At 42.0% G+C, this 23637-nt stretch overlaps 2 protein-coding genes across 2 annotated transcripts in view; one reads left to right on the top strand and one right to left on the bottom strand.

Annotated features, from left to right (window-relative positions):
- Nucleotides 1–10594: 10594 nt before the first annotated feature.
- LOC110001181 (forkhead box C1-A) lies at nucleotides 10595–12748 on the top strand. Its single transcript, XM_020656627.3, has one exon. The coding sequence runs from the start codon at nucleotides 10859–10861 to the stop codon at nucleotides 12266–12268; it is 1410 nt and encodes a 469-aa protein (XP_020512283.1). The 5' UTR covers nucleotides 10595–10858; the 3' UTR covers nucleotides 12269–12748.
- A 5197-nt stretch (nucleotides 12749–17945) lies between these two features.
- Nucleotides 17946–23637, bottom strand: part of gmds (GDP-mannose 4,6-dehydratase) — a 169025-nt gene continuing 163333 nt past the window's right edge. The window contains exons 10-11 of the mRNA XM_020656283.3: nucleotides 20239–20307; nucleotides 17946–18473 (exon numbers count right to left, since the gene is read on the bottom strand). Of these exons, the coding sequence (XP_020511939.1) occupies nucleotides 18411–18473; nucleotides 20239–20307 (132 nt within the window). The 3' untranslated portion in view covers nucleotides 17946–18410. The remainder of the gene's footprint in view (nucleotides 18474–20238; nucleotides 20308–23637) is intronic.

The following is a 23637-nucleotide window of genomic DNA, read 5'->3' as shown; positions in this document are numbered from 1 at the left end:
TTTTCATGTATTTGCAGGATGTTTCATACAGTACAGTTAAAGTGCATGTTATGTGTATTCTGTTGGGAAGTTTAATCTCAAGCAGCGACTCATATGAACGGATTCTCATTTGTTCTGTGAGTAAAGTCATCGCTGTCTTATTAATATAGTGGAGCAAAACAGAAAGTATTTTCTTTGAAATGTGACTGCAGTGAAGCCTCATTATAAGATAACATTAATTAGAAATGCTCAAGTAAAGTATGCAAACCTCTCCATTGTGTAAAGGTTAGGAGGTCCTATGAAGCAGGATTACAGGATTAAAACCACACAAGTTAGATATGAGACCTTCAAGATGAGCATCTTTTAAAAAGTTTTATACGGGAGTGGAAAGTTTTTGTTTTGGGAGAAGCCAATTCCTCTAAAATCGGATGCTTTTGACTTCCACATTTCCCATGTTTCTCCAGCCTCCTCCAGCCTTGTCCAACGCAGCATCCTGATGCTGTTATTTTCCATGTGCACGTCCAGGGTTGCAACATCTGAAGACGCCACATAAACAAATGAAAAGACAGAGAGCCTGCATGTCTATGGAAATGCAACAAAGTGGTATTTTTAGAGTGCGGTAAACAGATCAGACTCTCGGAGAGAGAAAGAGAGAGAGAGGGCTGCCTCGTCACACAAACACAGAGCTGAGACTGCTGCTCTTGTGTTGTCCACATGAGCTGTTTAGTCATGATTCACATGCAGCATCTCTCTAAAACTAACATATGCAAATAAAGCTTTAGCAGAGGCAGCTCCTTCTTGGGTCACTGACATAATCACAGTTTCCTAAAAATGCTCTGTTGAGTCATTATTTGTGCCTTAAATGCATCGTCTGAGAAAATGTCTTCACAGGATCTGTTACCTCGGTGTTTATTTCTCATGATAAAGAGCATTATGATACGTTTCATACTTCTCCTCTGGGGCTCAGTACTAACTCAATTTAGTACCTGTTTCTATGCAGAAAGAGAGGATCTTTTAAAGTATAACACATGAAAACCAAATGTGAAAATCGTGTTTTTGCCAGCTACTTTTTCACATTTGAATCGTCCTAAAAAACCACATGTGAAACACCAGCTCACCTTTGGATAACTTCCTGTTTGGGCTCTATGCTGTGATGCAAACAATATGGAGAGCTCCAGCTGCCTATCATACAGCGGAAATGTATGACACATCATCTGACTTATTTATAGAAATTGCATCTGAGCAAATCCAAGATATTTTCATTTTTTTCTTTAACATATTTTGTAGGCATTTTTTCCTTCATTGGATAGGACAGCTGAAGAGAGACAAGAAATGTTGGGAGGAGAAAGTGGGGGACGACATGCAGCAAAGGGCTGAGGTGGGATTCGAACCCACGGCCCCTGCACTGAGGACTATGGCCTCCTTACATGGGTTGTGTCATAACCACTAGGCTATAAAAATGTTTTTTACATAGCTTTAAGGGGCCGACTTAAATCTTCTTCCTATCATAAGGTGTTTAGGAATCTTTGGACAAACAGGATTGGTAAAGGAACGAAAACAGCACAGCAGTCTTTTACATAAAACATAAAAATAAAATCGTGTTTGTCCAGCCTTTCCTCATTTTCTGGACGCAGCCCTCCATGATGAAATGTCACATTTAAGTGGCCCTGCAGCTGCTGGATTTTCCATGACAAGAGCTTTGAGGAACTTTCAATACGGTGGAGTGCAGCGCCATCTAGTGGCAAGGGCCATCTGGCTGGGATCATTTCAACAGCTGGTCTGGACTCCGGACCCTCTATGACTCACATGCCTTGACCCATTTTTACCAAAACAGAAGCAAAGAAAGAAATGACTGAATGCAAACACCTAACCGGGATAGTTCTCAACAGACGCTGTTGCTTTATCTGACTCGCTTTGAAACGAGTAAAAAGAATAAACTAATAGTAACCATTTCAGTGTCAGAATGAGAAATATAATGTCCTGAATTTGTGCGCACAGATAGAGATCTTGTTGGGGTGGGGGGTATGGGGGGTGTCGGTTGCCACGGGAATGAGGGAGCAGGGAGGGATCATAACAATGTGCAGCACACACCGTTATACTCTCATGATTACAGACGACAGAAATGATTTTGCTTACTAATTGCTTAAGATTTCAAACATGTGATATTTATATGTATACTGCCTATTCTTGGAAAATCTTTTTTTTTTTTTAAATGATCAGAAATGTAATGAATATGATGCTAGTGACCCGGCTCAAACCTGTTAGTTTGGGTACTTAGACAAACAAATATTTGCCAAAAGGCCCTGAGTTAGTGCTGACTGAGAGCTGAGACATGTCACTGTAGTGTATAAATCTTTTGAACACATTATTTGGAGCAGTGAGCGGATTTACCCTCTGAGGGGCCAAATAACAAATTTAGAAGTGGCCCCTCCTGCTTCCTGTTTGTGGTCATTTTGGATGAACAATGTATTTATCTGCACTAAGAAGAGAAGAGGGGAAGGTAAGAAGGGAAGTTTATAAATTGCATTACTAAAAGAATCGACCAGAAATAAATAAATTAACAAAATGAGCCGAGAAACTATACTGTCGATGATCTGGGGCAGCGAGAGGGATTGCAGTGATTTTTACATATTCCTGCATAAACTGTGCAGCTCAAAAATGGAGGCATTTTTATTCTGTATAGTTGATATTTTTCTACTGTTTTGTTGATTTTATTCAAGTTTATGAACAGTCACTGTGCAGCAACAACCAGTCGACATGTGAAATACATTTTTCATATGTTAGTTTTTTTTAATTTGTTGCTTAAGTTAAAGGTTCAATGGCTTCATTTCCTTCAAGCAGTGGGTTTTGTTCAACCAGAATATAATCAGGATCCTGATTGTGTTGCTTAATCACCCCTATAACCTTATAATATAATGAACTTGAAATGTGAATTTGAAATCTTTGAGTCAGCCGAGCGATAACCCCAGGAGCTGAAAAGTAGAGCCAACACCAAAGTGTCAAAAAAGGGCAGTTACTTGAATGGCCACTAGGGGCTGGCTTGAATAGCAAGTCAATCCCCTTTAGACCTGTTTATTAAAATGCTGAACATTACAGAAGAAACAAACATCTTCCAAGTCTCTACAGAAACTCATAATTCATGGCAATTTTGTGGGTCTGAATTTGAATCACACTTAATTATGCAGATATTAATAAGGCTCAAAGTTCAACATAATTAAGGGGTGGGGGGGGCTGCTGTGGGTAGGTGTTACTAGCTGTTAACTCTTTCTTATACTGGATGAGTTTCTTTGTTGCAAACCAAGCATGCAGGTCTGAATTATTTTTGGCTTCTCCTAAAATTAAACAACATGGAAGTATTGGCTCGAGGTGAATTCTCTCGAGAACATACTGCGGCGTTCTCACATCAGCTCACTCTGACTTGCTGTGGAAAAAATACCAGGAGTCTGGCCGGAGAAACTCTGGGTGAAGTCCTGGCGAAAAATATGGCTTTTTGCGTTCACACATACAGCTCCTCCAGGAACTATCAGGAGTTTTTTTTAGGAGAATTCTGCAAGTGTGAAAGTCCTATTACTGATCTGATGAAGCTGTCCCCTTCTATCTCTTCTCCTCCTCCATCATCCACGAGGGGTTTTAAATTCAGCTGGTCTTTTCTTCAACATCTGTCTCAGCTCTGCTCTCCAAGATTCCACACTTCCAGACGCCCCACTGTTAGCCACGTTTGAGCCTCTGCCTCTGGCTGCTGAATGATGATTCCTTTCAGGGTTGTCCTCCTTCTGCCGAGCTGGCATCAAGGCCAGTCTCTCCTCAAGGGCCTTCTGAGCCACATAGACTATGTTAGAAAATTAACCCTAACCCTAAAGAGAATTTACCTTTACTGCAGCTTGTGTCTGGATTCCTCCTTTCTCCTTCTTCATTGTTCTTTTTACCTCAATACTTCAATATTACTTATACTTCAATAACTAGCCCCCAGTGTTTTTGAATACAGTATGTTAGCTTAGTAAATTATCAGCCCTTTTTCATGAAAGTTTTATCCCAATACGCACTATATAAATCTGCATTATTGCCAGAGAGATATTGCCTCCTGCAGTAACATGTCCGATGTGTTGCACTTATCCCCGAACTGCTGCTTTGTCAGCGGCATATGAAGGTGTATGTGCAAATCTGTAGAAGATTGATGGGGGAAGGGTCTTCTAGGCATGTCGTCTTCTTGGGACGCCCACTTCACAGCCTGTCTCTGACATCCCCTGTTATATGGAACCTGGCCTTCAGTTTGGAGATGGTACTAGGTCTCACTCCAAATTATGCTGCAACTTGGTTGTGTAGAACCCCAGCTTGAAGTAGCCCAATGGCACGGGCGCTATCCAGATCAGTCAAACGTGGCATGCTTGGAGTAGACACCAACTGACCACTGTAGCAGGGCCCATGCTCACAGGTGCTGCCAATCAGGCACCTGATTGTCAAGTTTTTCATGGGTGCAACCCACATACTCAGCTCTGCTGCTTATCCCACAAATGCATGTTCCTTACAAATGTGACACCATTTAAAAGGGAAATAAACAGGCTTTCCAGCATTGTTACAACAAATAAATAATCTACCAAACACAAATTTCCTTACTTTTTCTACGATGTTTATATTTAGAGTGCACTAAAGTTTTTTTTTTTAAATGAGGTGTTTGTACCCAATGTCATATACACTTTAAAAAAATTAAAAATAATGTGACGGACACATATTTCTTCTACCCAGTTATTCTACAGCCTCCACGTGTCAGCCTTTTCTTCCTTTAGTGTTTAAATTGATTATTATGTCATTATAAAGAGTCAGAAGATAAAAATGCAAATTATTACCACGATATTTTGTCCTCTCAGAGATGAGGCTGATTTTACAGAAGAGAAAAAGAAACACCTGGAAGGAAACAGTGCTCTGGGTTGCAGGTTAACCACTAGGGGGCAGTGTTTAGCTGCATGGTTTTAAGCTTCTGCTTGCTGTGCGGGATAACTTGTTGGAAACTATACACAAAAAAAGATTCTCTTCACTTACCTGACTCTCTGATGACCATAATAAGATGTATCTTTAATGTTGTAAAAGTTTTTTCATTCCTGAATCTGGGAAACTTTTCAGGCTTATTTTCTGTTGCTCGTTCCACATTGTGTCTGAAGTTCTGAGGAGCCTATTTTAGACACTTTGTTGAACATTAGAAGATAAAAATGCATCTAAATATGCTCAGCTAATCTTTATCCAATTTGAAATTGCGTGCAAATAAAGAGAGATAAGACTATGTCTCTGTCATTTTGGGAGGAAATTCTGCCACTCATCTGGACAACTAAATCAGAAACATCCCAGTCTGAATGAAGCTTTATCTGGATTCTCAGAGATGCTCTGCTCGGCTGTCTGTCTTCTCTGAAATGTTGAGTTTTGGGGTTAAAAAATGTAGAAGCTGCCATTACTGTGAGGCGCTCTGTGTCCTTGAGAACAGCTTCACCCTCTTTGAAGCAGACGCAGCCAGAGCACCGAGCAGAGGATTAATGTTTTGCACATGGATGATTGGCAGGTATTTATTTGAGAACCATTTCCAATGTTCTCTTTGGGTGCACGACTCTGAGGTTCTGAGATATTTTGGAAATCTGTCTGTGTTCAATTAGGCACGTAATATAAACAGTGCAGACGACACAAGTGAAGTGCCTGCAGAAAAAAACAAACATCTTATGCAAAGTCTTTCTCAGGAATGAGACTCTCTAAGAAAATGTCACAAAGAGATAAAAGATCCACATTAAAAGGAGATAATTTAAATACTCACAGGAGAATGTTGTTAGCAGCTTCTGTGGCCTCGCGTATCAAAAATCTGCCGAAAATAACGTGATTTTCTTCTTTTTTTTGCCTTCCTGATCCTGTACCTGATTCTGCATGTGCATCACTTTGGCAGCAGAGGGCGCTATCTTACTACAAAATGCCAGATGTGTGACTGTTGTCAGACAGGTTGAATCATCCAGAAGCAATGTATTCTGGAGAGCTTTGCATAATTGTATTCCCAATTATATGAATTGTATAATTTATTTGATGCCTTAAGGTATCATTTTCTTGTATGCAAAGACAAATTAAGAATTTGCAACATTCACTTAACCTTTTTTTTTTTTTTTTTTTTTTTTACATACATTCTGGATGTTTAAACTCTGTTATTGAGAAACTTCTCACACACATAGGCCTGAAATACACACATGCACAAAAGCCCTGTTTCGACCAGAGGAACTTTCCCCCAGAACTCAGGTCTTTTGTTTTTTGTCCTGGGGTAAAAGATCTACCCCTAAAAAAAGACCCTGTAGGAGGGTTGTACTTTCTAAAGGTCCAGGGACTTCGGTGAACAGGGCGTGCAGCCCCTGCTGTGCTGAAGGTCTCTGATTGGTCAGGTACAGGACCTATGGGCATGTATTGGTGGAGAGATGTCAGAGTAGGGATGCTACACCTGACGCCTGACCTGGCAACTCTCCAGCCACCAAACCACGGACCCTCGTGTTTCCCACCCAAGTCCCTACAGACTGAGCTACTCGACGCTACTGCCGCCCCTCTTAGTGCTACTTGTTCAATCTCATATCCATCAGTCCAAATTCAATCAATCACGTTTCAAAGTATTCATCATGAATGTAAAAATTTGATTTGACTTTTTTCTGTAATATGTTTAACAAATATGTTCAGGTCAGTAAATGTCTCACTGTCACCAGACTTTAGGGAAATCTGCATCACATATCCATCATCTAATACAAAATGTATCTTCTGATCTAAACACTAAAATCTCTCGATCAATGTGCAGCTCTGTGTGCATGCTGCAGAATTCAACTTACTGCACGTTGTTGATCACTTTTTATCAGGTTTCTGTGACGGAGACATCCACATCATTCTTGCTCATAAAATCACATGTTCATCTCATACTGTTTGCATTTGCCTCACCTATCTGTCCTATCTCCTCATCTCCTTCACTGTTCTGTTTCCTTTTCTCGTTTGTGCTCTCGTCACTTCACTTAGATCACTTAGATGTGCTCCTCTTTCATCTCCTTGTCTGTCCTCTCTCCTTTCTGCACTCTCTCCCTTTCTGTCCTCTCTCCTTTCATGTCATCATCTCTCCTTTCTGTCCTCTTTCCTTTCTGTCCTCTTATTTTTTGTTCTCGCCTTTTCTGTCCTCTCATTTCTGTAATCTCTCCTTCCTGTTTAATCTCTTCTCTCCCTTTCTGTCCCTCTCATTTCTGTCATCTCTCCTTTTCTGTCCTCTCTCCCTTTCTGTCCTCTCTCTCTGGTTTCTGATTACCACTCTTGAGACCACAGTCATGTTTGAACTTTATGTTCTGGTTCTACGGATGTGCGGACGCCACAGGTTGTCAGGTAAGAACATGGAAATGTCAGTAATGAGTCCAGTCTGACACACACACTCTCTTTGAGATGCCACCTGTTTATTGAAGATTAGTGTTATGAGTGTGTGTGTGTGTTAGTGTGTGTGGTTTAGTCTCATGGAGGCACGGAGGCTGAAAGGATAAATAAGCAGTCCAGAGAACCGAGGTGAGGGGTGCAGCCTTCGTCTTGGCTGTGATGCTTCACTGAGGTGCAGTTTGATTGGCAGGATGGACAGGGGTCAGAGGTCAGTGATAGGTGCAGAACGGGGCATTGTTAATGCACAAGGGCTGTCCATGGAGTGATGAAATAACTGCAAAAAGTGGGTGACTTTCTGCACAGTGAAAATACTCACTCATCCAGAGACGGGATCAGTGCTGTATCTAAGTGAAAATGATCAGTAATGTCCTCTTCATTTACATTTTATTCCACCTCACTCTTCCTTTCTTTTCACAGCCAAACATTGTGCCATATGGTCCATTCTGCATAACCAGAACTTTCACTTTTGGTACTTGAAGTATTTTGGATTAAAATGTTTTTGCACATATATTGAAGTAAAATAAAGTTAAAAAGAGGACTTTTACTGGTATCATTTTTTTTTTTTTAAATGTTGCTCACTTATTCAAACACTGAAAGTCTTAATGCCAAACAGACTTTTACGCACTGCCCACATGGGGGCAGGAGTGTGTCGTATATCTGGAATAGAATTAGCCCAAAAAACAGGGGCCTTCATCTTTCTTGAAGCAGGATTTTTTTTGTGAAAATGTGTAATAGAAATGAAAAAGAAAAATTCGTTCTCTTCTAATTTAAAGCAAACAAAAATGATCGCATTTTAAAGAAATATATTTTTTTTAGGAAATGTTGTCTTCTTTTTTAAGAGGATCTAATAACTTTGTCAGGATGTGTTTGGGTTTCACTAAAATCCAAGGTTTGGCAAATAGATATAACAAATTACTAATTAATGACGTCATCACAGAACAAAACTAGAGCATATTAAACTTTTACAAACCTTGTTATTCCACAGCTACAGTCGCATACCTCCACCTGTGGGCTGCTGGGTCAGTGTCCCTCCTCCACACACCAGCAGACCACCTCGGTGTATGTGAGTGTGTGTGTCCCGGTGTCGGGGGGGGGTCTCTGCGGGGAATCTCACAGGTGACGCTCCGCTGCTGCTGCTGCAGCATTTGCTTCCTGATGAGAGGCCGGACAACAACACATGCAAATGACGGAACAAAGAGCCAAATGAAAACACACGAGTGAGAGTTTCACTCCTCTCACAGATGATCCCAGCTTTATCAGAGGAGAAGCAATTGATATGAAAACTGTGGAAAAGTGTCAGCAGGTACATTTACAAGATGAAGACGAAGACATGTAGCTTCATTACAGTGAAGTCTATACTTTTGGTTTGTCTCATTTAAAACTGGGTGTGTGCTTAAAAGGAAATGAAATATGTTTTTTTAAGCAGAGTGAGGGGCTTATATTTAAGATCTCCAGTTTGACACAATCCTGTTTGGAGAGAGATTTACCTCAAATACTTTCAGATTGGATTTATTTCTGACATAAAGGCTAAATAAAGCATTTAGTTTTTAAAAAATATGCATTCACGAGAGATGGGAATATTTGGTCTTAATTGTTGCAAGTGTTGTAAATTGTTTGTTTTTGTAATCTCGACATCATTGTAAATGAGGGAAACCTCAATGATTTTCGAGGCTTAGATAAAGGTTGATGATGGATTAATAGCCTTCACTAAATGTTGTTTTGAAGTTGGAGGAAACTGAACACATTTGCCGTTTGCAAAATTAAATGAACAAGCTACTGCGTCTAAACAAACTAGCTGCTAAAAAATAATGTTAAAAACAAAAACTTCATTTTAGGACAAATGCGTATCTTCTGTATTCCTCTGACATTAGTTTATATGCAGAACGATACAGAACAAACGAGAGGAAAACCTTAGTCCTAAAACATTTTTAAATAAAAAAACTATTTAAAAATATATCTTAATAAAGGCCTTAAAATAATTAAAATGTTGAAACAGGAAGTAACAGGCCATAAAAGTTGTGTTGATCATAATTATAAACAAATTACACGTTAATAATTGTTGCTATTTCTAAACGGATAATTATTGTTGTTTTATGATTTTTCTTAGTTTAATAAAATAGTAATTTAATTATTGCAGACTTGGATGATAAATAAATAAATGTACATCCTCAGACAGCCTGAAGGTGCTTTAGGCCTGGCAGCATGCTCCCCTTAATGGCCTCCATCGTTGTCCTATTTTGAAACCATTATTTCTATCAGGCTAAAAACACACTCGTGTTGTTGTTTTTTTTTTAGAATCAACACAACGCTACACAACTTTCTTGCGGCCTTTGGAGAATGTTGATGGCTCTGTTAACACTCCGTTCAGTAGAATGACATTTGGAGGTCTTCATCTTTTTAACCCCCTCCCTCCTAACACCCAGAGGACCCCCTCCTCCTCATCTCACCCACCCCGACCAAACGATCTTCATTTAACCTTTAATTAGTTTCCACACACCGCCCACCGGCGCTGTCGGGGAGCAGGAGGGAGCATCCACACTCTTTCATGTCCGCGTGTTTATTCAGAGGCTCAGCCACAGCTGATGACAGTTTCTCACACACTGACGATGGCTCAATTTGCATTCCTAATCGCTAATACATTTGGTCTGATTGGAGGTTTAAGCATGCTAAAACGTTTAATAACTAATATGTGAAGAGTTAATATTGGAGAAGGCCTCATTATGAGTACATTCACGAGACAGGCATACACATTTAAATCTTGTAGATGGCCTTTTCAAAAACATGTTATGAGCTATATCAGAAACGCTTTTCTTTTTTACGCACAGCTTTAATATCTCGGAGATAAAGAAGGGACATCACGTAAGAAATTGTAGAGCACCTAACAACACAATCAACTCCCTCTGTAGTATTAAGAGTAGACTAACAGTTCAGTTAAATGATGCTATAAGGTGTGAATAAACAATACTAATAATACATGTCTAATAATTTGGGTCATTAAGTGAATTTGTCAGCACTGTGGGCAACACCCTATACAGCATTTTATTAACTCTATGTCTGAGCCGAGTAGAGAGGGAAGGAGAGGTGGAGGAGGAGGGGGGTGTAGTAACTTTTGTCGCCATGCAGCTTTTCCAGGTTCATTTCGTCCTCCAATTGGATGATGGAGCACACATTTGGGGAGGAGCAGCTCGAGCAGCCAAAAGGAAAGAAAAAAATGTGAAGGGTAAAAAAAAAAAAAAAAAAAAACTTCCTTGCTGTGTAGACTCATGCTCGTCCAGCCTCAGCCCTCTCACTCTCCAAATGTTCACTGTGTGCGCTCTCTCCGGCTCATCTTGGCGAGCTGCGGCTTAAAGCAGACACTTCTAGACGTTAAAGAGAGGAGAGAAGCAGGAACAGAACCGGAGCACACACCGGAGTTGTGAGCGTTTCTGGGGGGAACAGTTTGGGGAGGTTTTACGCATAGCGCAGGATGCAGGCGCGCTACTCCGTCTCCAGCCCCAACTCTTTGGGAGTTGTTCCGTACATCAGCAGCGACCAAAGCTATTACCGGACCGGCGGGGGATACACCGGGATGCCTGCCCCCATGAGCATGTACTCCCACGCTGCCCACGAGCAGTACCCGGCCAGCATGGCCCGTGCGTACGGGCCGTATACGCCGCAGCACCAGCCGAAGGACATGGTGAAACCTCCGTACAGCTATATCGCCCTCATCACCATGGCCATCCAGAACTCCCCGGAGAAGAAGATCACCCTGAACGGGATTTATCAGTTCATCATGGAGAGGTTTCCCTTCTACCGGGACAACAAGCAGGGCTGGCAGAACAGCATCAGGCACAATCTGTCCCTCAACGAGTGTTTCGTGAAAGTGCCCCGGGACGACAAGAAGCCCGGGAAGGGCAGCTACTGGACCCTGGACCCGGACTCCTACAACATGTTTGAGAACGGTAGCTTTCTACGGCGCCGGAGGAGGTTCAAAAAGAAGGACGTTCAGAGAGACAAGGACGACAGGCAGAGTAAGGACCCCTCTGCCCGCACCCCGGGAAGGGAGCAGGACCCACCGGGACAGGGCTCCCAGCCAGTACGGGTCCAGGATATAAAGACTGAGAATGGGACTGCAACGCCTCCGCAGGCCGCTTCTCCAACTCTGAGCACCGTGCCAAAGATCGAGAGCCCGGACAGCAGCAGCAGCATGTCCACAGGCAGCCCGCACAGCGTGCCCTCCACCCGCTCACTCAGCATGGACGGACCCGAGCAGCACCACCACGGCCAGGCCGCGGCGCAGGGCTTCAGCGTGGATAACATCATGACCACCCTGCGGGGGTCTCCGCAGGCCGAGCTCTCCCCGCCTCTCATCGCCTCCTCGCGGACAGGTATCACCCCCTCACTGTCGCTCAACTACTCACCCAACCAGACCTCCGCGTACAACTCCACCACCTGCAACCAGAATGTCATCTCCACGAACTCCAGTGCCACCTATCACTGCAACATGCAGGCCATGAGCCTGTACGCGGGGGACAGGTCCTCCGGGGGACACCTGGCGCCGTCCACCACCGTGGAGGAGGCTCTGCCCGACTATTGCATCACCACGACCACCGCGTCCCCACTCGGACACGGAAACCTGAGCCAGGCGGGCCAGGACGGCCACCACGGGCACCAGGGACGGCTCGCGTCTTGGTACGGGGACCTGAGCCACCTGAGCCCAGGTTACCCGGCGCAGCAGCAGAACTTCCACTCAGTGCGGGAGATGTTCGAGTCTCAGCGGATCGGGCTGAACGGCTCCCCGGTGAACGGGAATAGCAGCTGTCAGATGGCCTTCCCGTCCGGTCAGTCCCTGTACAGAACCTCAGGAGCGTTTGTTTATGACTGCAGCAAGTTCTGAGAGCCGCGGCGCCTTTAAATTAATAACTCTAATATATGTTTTATATTTTTTTGTACTTTTGGTCTTTTATTCTCACTCCGAATGGACATAAAGAGATTCAGACTTTTTTTTTCTGTCGAGGCGTTTGTAACACCACAAACACGTAAGTTTTCTTCCTCCTCTCACTTTGAGACTTGTTTATAAAGATGCTCAGATACCAGCTTCTGTGACTATAGACTGTAAATTATAGCCTAATATAGTAATTTATTTTGTAGAGAAAGGGAGTGGTTGGATGTTGAGGACCAAACACTTTAAAGTTTTCCCAGTTTTCTTATCGCTGCCTTTATTCCTCCCCCTTCTTGTATAGAAATAGAAAGGGGGCCGTGTAGTCTGTTACTGACTTATTTTATTCTTTTTTTTTTTTGTCTTATTTGTTAAATAAGTATTTTTGAAGGCATTACATTTTGTTTGTTTAATAAAGTGCCGTTTATTTGATCCTAATTGGAGTGATTTATTAGCAGTGGTAATGCTAAGGGGGAGCGTTTGAAGATCAAAAAAACAGGTAGATGTTCAAGCATGTGGGGTGAAAAATATTTTACATTATTTATTAAATGAACAAAAAAAAGGTGGCCACTGACAACTCTGGAAAATATGCAAAAAAAAAACAACAAAAAAACCCATCAATTTTTGGTGCATTTGCTTCTTTCAGTGAACCCAACAAGACCGTGCGTTATTTTAAAATGTAAGATGTTAAATTATTCAAATGATTCTATAAAACATAATTCTATAACATCTATTATTTTAGGTTCATGTGGCCTGTTTGGTTTTAGAGGGAATCTTTTATCTAAAGCTATCAGAGGTTTGGAGGCCTTTCTGTGCGCTGCAGGGGCAAATCACAACCGAGGCTTTACTTTAATATCAAACTGTGAGAGGGGGAAATGTTGACTCTCAAAACAGAATCTTCTGCAGGTTTTAATATGTTCAACATTCAGGTGTAAATGCAGGTAAATAAACACACGCGTGGCAGCAGCTCAGCAGTGCGGTTAGAACTCAGCAAAAACAACAACACATCACTCCGTGCAGACCGAGCAGCTGTGTGTGTGTGTGTGTGTGTGTGTGTGTGTGTGTGCAGACAAAGCTGCAGCTGCATTGATTTGGGAGGCCTTCTGAGAACTGTTTTGCTGCACGAGCACACAAGCAAAGGGTCTCTGACGCGTGATGAGGACGCTGTGAGTGACTGACGCGATGTCAAGTAGAAGTGCAGACCGTTTTGCATTTTATGTCCTGCAGGCTTGAAAATAACCTCAGCTCTGTGGCCTGCTCAGACTGACTGAACTGTCGCTGCTGTCACATGTTTATTTAGTTTATTTATTCTTAAACCGCCATGATGGAGAGGATCAACACCCCACTCCTTCTTAAGAAGAAATATTAGGAAGGAGGAACATTTTCATGGAGAGAATGTTTTTATGTCTTTTTACATCTTTGTTTCCTTAAAAATCAATTTAAGTATTTTCAGGCAGATCCACATGGCAGAATGCAATTTTCTTTCAGATTATTAAGATTAGAGTTTTATTAAATCTCCCATATGTATTATATAATACATAAAAGTAATTATATAATGGAGAAAACCTTAATGTCTACAATAGTAGGGGCCCTACAAAAGTAAATAGGTGACGTAGCCGAAATGAAATTAGCAAAATTAGATTTTTAATAATAATAATATTAATAATCATTGAAAATGGCCATGTTACCCTTCAGCGTCTTCACAGTAGCCTACGCGCTGGGAATTAAAAAGTGACAGTAACCCTCCTACGTCAGTTTTTGACGCAATATGGAATTGATTCAGTGTCGTTCTTTGAAGACAAGCGTCGACACAACCTGCATTTCTTTAAGTATGTTGCTGTGTGTTTTTGTGTTTTGATGTGCATTTTAGCTCTTGGCGCGTCTAAATCTGTGACCTCTGCTGCTGCTGCTGTGTGTGTGTGTGTGTGTGTGTGTGTGTGTGTGTGTGTGTGTGTGTGTGTGTGTGTGTGTGTGTGTGTGTGTGTGTGTGTGTGTGTGGGGGGGGGGGGGGGGGGGGGGGGGCTTTGCAGGCGGTGAAAGTTTAAACGTGACCGTCAGTCACGGCCTGTCTGCGTGGATGAGATTTTAATGAGTCAGTGAGACAAAAAATTCCGGCTCACAAACGCTCCCTCGGGGCCACCACCAGTCAAATGAGTCAACCCCATAAAACTGACGTTGTACAACGAGCTCGCACCTTCCACAGGGTGCTCAACAGCACCAAATACACTTTACGCACTTATTACGCACAGAAAGCTGCCTATAATACCATTAAAACGTGGATTAGTGCTTGTAAACAAACGTCTGTGTGATTGATGCAGCACTTCAGGGTCAGGAAGGGAAAATCCTGACGCGGCTGTGAATCATTTTTCATCATAAGGACAAGACAGCAGGAGGTGATGGAGGTCAATGAGAGGATGTCAACAATGCACTTTAGGAAAGCACGCCGAGAAGGCTGTATTCAAACCTGTCGCTGCCTTTTCAGAAGCAGCTCCACAGGGCTGCAGGGCGCGGGGTTTGGGCCGCTGCATGGCTCGTGGTTGTGAGAGTTCATGGAGGTGCAGAGTAAAAACAAAAAGAGCCCCAGAGGAGGCCTCTTCACAATGGAAACGCTGCCAGTGCGCATAACACGCGCATTCAAATGGAATCATTAAGGAATTATTAGGTCATTATTGGGTTATTGTGTCAGAGGTATTTTAATGTTCAGTTCAGTGAACATCAGTGTAAAAACACGCAGAGCCTGAAGGCATCACACACGTCTTTTGTCACAGCGTGATGAGCTTTACAAGGACGAGTGTGTGTTCATATGAGAGCAGAGCAACCTGATAGCTCTTATCTCATGTACTGAATGTTTGGCACGGATTTAGAGGAAACATAGGCTGAAGAGCACGAGCACCTGAACGCACTGGGGAAGATCAGTGCATTCACACACAGGAGCCCCTTATTTACTTATAGATATAAACTCCGAGGCGAAGCTGAATGATGCGTATAGTTTTTATTCATTCAATTTTTTTTGCAGCTATCATCAAAACGTGAATCAAACATCCATGCATGGATATTTTTGATTTATTTGCTGCTGGTATTTAAGTACTTTATGAGGCTCTGTAATTCTGCTTGTATGCCGTAAGCATTTAGGGTGAAATGTGTAGTATATTTAAGAGCCATTCAAAAGGGAGATTTAAGCAGTGTAACATTAAACACTGAAAACCAGAGGAAAGAGTTTCACTTTAAATACAGAACATATGTGGCCTTATTTTAAGATTCTTCTCCTGCTTCCCTCTAACACTCTTTAGCGTGTTTAAGGTGCGTGTGCGTGTGTGTGTGTGTGTGTGTGTGTGTGTGTGTGTGTGTGTGTGTGTGTGTGTGTGTGTGTGTGTGTGTGTGTGTGTGTGTGTGTGTGTGTGTGTGTGTGTGTGTGTCGCTCTTGTCTTCTTCGTTTGTTGGATTTTAGGGATTCACATGCACTCACTGAGTTTAATACCAAACACGTTTTAAACCAATAACAGCCTTTAAAAAAAAATCGAAATAAAGGTGAAATATTCTGCAGTTTATTTTTTTGGTGCGACACTGACAGTTTAAATCTGGATGGATTTAAAATTAAATCGTTAATTAAACACTAAACGTTAATCTAATTGCATTTAATCTGTATTTTGTACTTTATTACGTCACGGCTAGATTGTCGATTTCTTCTACGTCCCTATTTTATAACCTCTTAACAAGTCACCTTTAACAATCCGTATCTTTAATTTAACATATTTAGAGATTAAGGCCTTCAGTATAAAATATGAAGCCATCAGTGAGTGTTGCGCGCAGGTCTTAATATTAAAACGACATTATTATACAACACTAAACCGGATAAAAAGTGGGTTTAGTCTCATCAGATATTTTTCTTATAATATTGAGATCATTGCTTTTGCAGTTAGAAGTCTAATGTGTTCATAATGTGTTTCTCTGTGTGGAAGCTGCAGCTTTTCTTCTTCTGCATCTTTCATTTGATATATTTTTTCACGGTAACTTTTTCATTCTGCATTAGATTTGACAGGGGAAAAAAAAAAACTAATCTTTTTTTTAAATCTTACAAGGACTTCTGGAGTCTGTGGCCGCCTCGTGAGTTTAAATTGACCGTCTTAACTGCGTAATCTCCTTAAGATGTTTGTTTAGCTGCATGTGAAGGGTTTCATTTCTTTCTATCCGAGCTCCAAATCCACATCAGCTCTCCTTTCTTTTGAGCGCCAGCAGTAAACTGATCACCTGACGTGTCTAATTGTTGTGGGGGGGGGGGGGGGGGGGGGGGGGGGGGGGGGGGGGGGGTGGAGGGGGGACAGGGGGGGCTCTGGTGGACTCGGTGCACCTGTGAGGCTCCCCGTGTGTTTTCAGAGGCATAAACAGCCTTTTAGAGGACACATCTGGTTCTGATGGAGCAGCGCGATCACAGACAGCCTCTAATGTCCTGAAGGTGTTGTCCCAAACAACACGCAGAGGATCCCACCCTGCTCACCGCGCTCACTGAGCCCTGCAGGCCTCCGTACGAACTCAAACTCGAACCTCTCGACCCCGAAATAAAACCAGAGAGGTTGAGTAACTGAGTATTTCTTTTTACTGAAGTTCTTCCTCTCCCCTGAAGAGTCTCCAAAATGTTTTCATGCTTTAATCTTCAAATTAGGACTTGTCACGTTGACGCAGTTTTTTTGACTCTTTTTTTAAACTTCAAAGATTTAGAATTTAAAATAAAGGCATGAGCAAATATATCAAATATGATGTTTTTCTTTAGGAGCCAATCCGCTGCCAGCTAATCAGACATTAAACTAAAATAAAGCTGCAATAATCAGCTATAATAATAATACCTCTAAAAAAAGATTGTATCATTTTGAAGCTCTGGTGCTTTGATTTTTTTTGGGGAGTATTTTGCTGTAAGTATATCTTTAAAAAAAACAAAAAACCTTTGCATTAAGAACGGGTTCTTTAGTGTTCATCAATTTCAACAAGATGTTAATTATTATTACAGGATTTATGTGCAAAAGAAGTGAAAACAAATGTTTAAATATTAGTGAAGATTAAAACCCCTGTAGTGTGGGACTGGAAGTTATTTCACAATATAAAAGAAGAAATCTAAAACCTTCATCAGGACCAGAGCAGCTCCTGGTCTGCAGGCTCCACACTCTCACCGCCGCGCGCTTTAAAACCTGCAGCCAGTCTGCAGACAATCAGGCATTTAAGAGTAGGGACTGTGGGACTCCGGGCCGGGGGAAAAACGTACTTCCTGTCCGGATAAAAGAACGCAGTGTGCTCGCAAATTAAAAAAAAAAAAAACCCAGGAAAGCTGAAGAGAGGCCGAGGGGGAGAGAAAGAGAGAGACAGAGAGAGAGAGAGAGAGACAACAGGAGCCGACCTCTGTGCAACCTGGGCAAACCTGTGCGTGCACACACATGCAGGAACAGACCCACAGTGACAGTCACAGTAACAAACCTGCATTCAAACCTGGATGAGGATTTTCTGCTGCTTCATTTTTCACGTCCTCATTTGCAAACCTAAAAGAAAAAAATGATGCAAATCATGCTCACAAGCCCAAAAATAAACAAACTATTTACAGCCCTCATTTTCAGCATCAGGAAACATTAAAAACAGGAGGACAGCTCGGTCAAAGCTCAGCCTTTATTGTACCAATTCATTTGTACGTTGATACCCGCTCATTTCTATTTTCAATAAAAGATAAAAAGCTCCCTCCTCCTTTTGTTATTTTTAAAATTCTATGCAAGAAGGAATGTCATCTCAGAAATCTAAAATTAGTTCAGCTGCAATCAAAACAAACAGAAACATAAATAAACCCTTTAAATGTTCCACTTCTATAAATTAAAATGTGATCAAAGCTCAAATTAAACAAAGGCAGACCTGCGTATGAAATACAATGAAAATGTCATGATGCTAGAAATACACACACACACACACACACAAGACTCAAAGGCAACCAAAAGACACGGTTACTTCATGTTTTGTAAAAAGTCATAAAAATATAACACGGTCCCTCCACTGTCGCTCTCAATGGTTAAAAAAAAAAGAAGGAGTGTTTGAAAGTGTGTTGACGGAGAGGACGGGCTGGGTGGACTCAGGCATTCGGGTTTTTCTTCATCAGCTCGACGTCAGCGTCCACCATCTCCTTCACCAGCTCCTGCAGAGACACACACAGAGGTCAGAGGTCAACAGTACATCTTAGAAATGAAGGGCAACTTGTATCTTTAATGAAAATGATTTTAAAAGTCATGAATCCCTGTGTGAAAGACGAGGGAAGCTGCGAGTTGGGATTCAAAGTTTTCCTCTTTTATTGTCTCTATTGCAGCTTTGGGTACACTTCCTTTTTATTTATGAGGAAGCCACAAAAAAAACACTTTATACTCATTTAAAAAATCTAATAAATCTATTATAATAAAGAGCATAAGATTGAGGAAATAACAGCCTTCCCAGAGAATTTTATCTTGAGTGCATTCCCCATAAATCTTGGATTCATATTTGAACTTTTGCACATTAAGAACAACGTTTTAATGAATAGAAGTAAATTAAAAACAAACAGGAAATACAACGAGACGGATCAGCAGACAGGGTTAATATGAACAGGTCATATTTAATTCTGCTGGATATTTGAGGGACAGATGAGTATTTTCTGTATTGTGTGCATATTGTGCAGTAACACCTTAGTAAGTATATTTCAGTCATTGTTATGTCTTTTTTTTTGTACATATCATTTATTGACTTTCAGTATAAATACATGAGGGAACGAAGGATAATGAAGGCAAGATTTTTAAACCAAAAAAGCTTTTGAGTAGAGACCTCAACTTATTTGAGATAACATTAAAGTACAAAAAGACAGAGAGAGGAAGAGAGAGAGAGAGAGAGACAGACAGAGAGAGGGAGAGTCTTCTGTTTCTTTATCATTCAGCTACTTCACGATTTAACTGAATACTCTGCTGAAAACTTTAACAAGTTTCATGTCCATACAAAGATCTTGGGCTTTCTCATTTTAGACCAGTGGTTCCCAAAGTAAATAATAAATAATATTACAGTGTTTCGGCTGTGCCCACCTCCAGGGACAGTGGGGGTCCCAAGTCTCTTCGGGGTTCGCGGGCTGAAAAGTTTAGGAACCTTTTTTTTGACTTGATGACTTGATAACTCCTGCCTTCAGATTAAATTAAAAATTAAATTAATTTTCATAAAACATGCTTCACTTTGGCTTCAGTGTAGAACCCCAGTTGTTGCATTAACAGTAAACCCAAAGCGTCAAACAATACACGACCCATCAGTCACTACAAATGACCATAACATGCTTTTATTTTGAAATTAAAGAAACAGGATGTTATTGCAAACACATTGTCTGGACAGTCAGTTCTGAGGTGAAGCATCATCAGTTGAACGGTTGACAGCACTGAACATTAGTTTGAGTATTTGGTATATCTGTCATTGCATACCTTTCTCATATCTGGAAAAATGAAAAGAAGAATCTTTTGCTTTTGTTTTTGTTCTATTTTTCAGAATGACACGCCTTCTTTTCTTTTAAATTCTGAAGACATTTGACTTTGTTCCCATGAAGCATGAAGCAGGTTCCTGTCAGGCTAACGTCAGACGCTCTGAGACGTCAGAGCAGGGCTGCAGGATTACAAACTGCTCTTTTAATTTTTGCCGTCAATGCATCTTATGATGTTTACATTTATGTTAGACTCTTTAAAAAAACTTTCACTTTCTCCACCACACAACCCGCAAACAGGTCATATAGCAAGGTCACGTCCCAGTTCTTCACCATTTTCTTTGAGTTTTGTTTCCTGCATTATCAAGTTGCTGTAGTTTGTTTTTCTTTCAAAAAAAAAAATCATTCCATGTCTGTACTTGTGTGGCTAAATATAAAAACCTGCTTCAACCAGACCCTCCAGGTGTGAGACACGTACCTCAAAGGTCACCCGTGGCTTCCAACCCAACCTCTGATTCGCTTTGGTGCTGTCGCCTTGCAGGTAGTCCTGTTAAAAAAAGGAAGAGAGAGCGAGGGAGAGGGAGAGAGAGAGAGAGGGAGAGAGAGAGAGAGAGGGAGGGAGGGAGAGGGGGAGGAAAGAAAAACAAATCATCTGTCATGTCTGATCTGATGCGTCGTCCTTATATAGAGACATTCTGGATTCAACTTAGGTCCAAACTTGACGTCTTCAACAGGACGTGAGGGACGGAGGGTGATGATTACTCTCTCTCTCACACACACACCTACACACACCTACACACACACACACACACACCTACACACACACACACACACACACACACTATCTCCTCTCTCGGGGAAAGAGGGAGGTCACAGAGTCTCGCCGGCCATCAATCCCCCCTCTCGGCTCCCCACCACCGATCTGTCCAGACAGCCCCTGTCGGAGCCAGAGGATGATGAATTGTGGGACTCTGGCGGTGTAACCCCCCCTCAGCCGGGGACCCCCCAACTCAACCCACACACCCCCTTCAACCCCGTACTAATTTCCCCCCCTGTTGTGTTTTGCACCGGGTTCAAGATCCAGCGAGACCCTGCTGAAGACCACCAAAGAGTCAGGGGAGGAAAAAAAAAAAAAAAAAAAACCTTCTTAAAGCTTTCTTTCTCTTTCCCTTCGTTTTTTCTTCTGTGGTTTCTTTTTTCCTTCTTTCACTCGTTCTTTCACTTCTATTTCCATCTCAAATCTTGTTTTTTCACATCTCGCAGACATCAATCATGTAATTTTATATCAGAAAAACACATGAAAGACCTCCAGAGGTCTAATAAAATGTTCTGGTGAAACCTGACACTGAGGAATCTCCATTTTCTTTTCCAATTAAATGACTCTTCATGTTCCTTCTTCATGCAGCTAATAACACCATTCTGCCTTAATCCAGCTTTTAAAAAAAATGGTTTTGATTTTTGACTGAAAAGTGAGTGCTGGTCTTCCCCTTCCTCTCTTTGTCGTTCACCCTCCACATGGAGATTAAAATGATAACTCAAGTATGTGGACACCATGTGGGATTTCTCCTCATTTCACTCTAAAACCGCGGCCATCACTTTCTGCTATTACAGCCTTCTCTGTTTTCTGTTCAGATTTTTACACAAAATCTTGGAATCTAGATTCACAAATCCGCTTCAATTCAGCCACAAGTGCCTTCATGTTGATTTATAATGTGCGCTGAGGGGTCAGAGTGTAGCAACAGAGCCTGGGAGTGTAGATATTATGTAGCTGATCCCCCCCCCCCCCTCCTGAAAACTCATTCTCTCTCCTCTGCACTTCAGACAAATCCACAAGGTAGCAGCTTTACTCTTATACCTCTGTTTGCCAGAAAACCTTTCAGGTGCTTAGTTAACGTTGTGAAATGGAGGCAGTTTTGGTTACATTTGGACAACGAAGCCTTTTGATTGACTTGAAGGAAAAGATTGAGGTTTGGTTTTAAATAATTAATCAGAACTCAAGTTTTGGTTTCCCTCAAGAGACCAATGGCATTTTTTGGGATTTGGTGAAAGTCCTGCATTTGGGGGAGGGGGGCGCCAGTAGCCCTGTTACTGCACACCACCTGGACAGAGGCTAAAGTCCACAAGAGCGGGCGGCCCGGGTTTGAATCCAACCTGTGACTCCTTTCCCACATGGCTTTCAGCGGTCTTTCTCTCTCCCCGATTTCTGACCCCATCCACTGTCCTATCTCTATAATAATAAAATAAAGGAATATAAGAGTCCTACATTTGTCAAGACTTCCTCTCTTTACAGACTTTGTTGCTCTTAATTCTTCGTCATCCGCGCTCACAGGTGCTGCACAGGTGGAGCAGTGCCTCATAATGTCTCATACTGCAGTCATTCAGTGTCATTTAAAGACTTTATTGTTGACAAACTTTGACCTGCTGAATGAGGAAAAAGTCGGGCAATGGCATCTTCAGAGATACCGTATGAACTGGGTTTTCTCCTTGCTAACTTTCTGACGAGAAACATTACGCTGGGGACATTCAGAAAAGTCACCACTGCTTTTAGTGACGTAGTAGAAAATCCGACAATGTCTCCTCGGGGTGACGGTCGGGGGAAAGGGACGAGCCAAATAACACAAGGCCTTCACCGAGCAGAGAGGGGTTTGAGTCCCGTGTTGGGTTATTTCTTAACCAAGCCCATGATGTTTTCCTCCAGCCTCAGACATGTTGCTCTCCAGCCTCAACCTCACCACATAGACCGATTGACGTCCACCCCACGTTAGACAGAAAACAAACGCCACCCTGTGGGTCTGTATGAGATGCCAAAGAGATGTGATTTTGATGTGATTTTTTTTTTTTTTTTGCACATGCTCCTGAAAGGTTCTAGAAAAGTTCAGGACAGCCTGAAATCTTGTCTGTCCACACATGAACATCACAGAGGGAGACCCTGTCGGATGGGCGGGGGTGTCTCAGAAATGGCGGACGACGCAACGGAGTCGGACATTATACTGACAGTTTTTTTTTCTCTTTTTATATATCAATGATATGTTTGATTGGGTGCATTCAAAGTACAACAAGTAAGTGGTATGGAGCTCCTTCATTTTTTCAAATTCCAATTTTATTTCTGGACTTTTTGAGCCTTTAGTTAAAGATATGATGGTGGATAGACTCGAACCCGGGCCTCCATCGCCGCCTGGAGGACTTCTGTCTCAGAACAGGGGGCGCACACTAATCCCTACTAGGCTACCAGCACCTTCATTACTTGCATGATTATCGAGCTGCTCGCTCACCAGTCTCGTGATATAAAACTCATCAACCCGTTCCGTTCACTAGCTGTCAATTTTCCTGAACATTTCCTGCTGCTTTCTCACATCTGCTCACCCCGACCTCATGTGGAAACTTCACTTGGCGACCGGCAGGAAAACTTCGAGTTGAGTCGGGGGGGGGGAACAGATCAACCAGAATATTCCAGTAAATTCTCAGGAGTTTTTGTGTTTGTGTGAAAACACTAAAAATGGAAGCACATAAATCTCCTAAATACTGGATGACTGAATCTCTGCTTCTCCTAAACCATCAGAGAACATTTAGAATGTATAAAGTTATAAATATATTTGTAAAAAGGTAAAGCAAAAGTTTCTATGGATAAACTTCATAAAATGGTCTTTTCAGAGTAATATTGTTACAAAGGCACGCTCACAGAGGCATCGGCTCAGGTCAGAGAGTGAGGACCAACATCTGAGCGACACTCCTCACCGCTTAATCACGCTGCTCTGATTACACACAAAACACACACACACACTGAACACACACACAGTGAACACACACAGGCTGAGTCAGTGTGCGCCAGCGCTCACCTGGAACTGAACCACGATTTCAAACTGAGCAGCCTTCTTTT

Source organism: Labrus bergylta, chromosome 6 (genome assembly GCF_963930695.1).
Source record: "Labrus bergylta chromosome 6, fLabBer1.1, whole genome shotgun sequence".
NCBI classification, from domain to species: domain Eukaryota; kingdom Metazoa; phylum Chordata; class Actinopteri; order Labriformes; family Labridae; genus Labrus; species Labrus bergylta.
The sequence above is the reverse complement of the archived record's forward strand: the minus strand, read 5'-3'. Positions and strand labels throughout refer to the sequence as shown.

Excerpts from the sequence above, each read along its gene's own strand:
- LOC110001181 (XM_020656627.3), top strand. The coding sequence starts at position 10,859 with ATGCAGGCGCGCTACTCCGTCTCCAGCCCCAACTCTTTGGGAGTTGTT.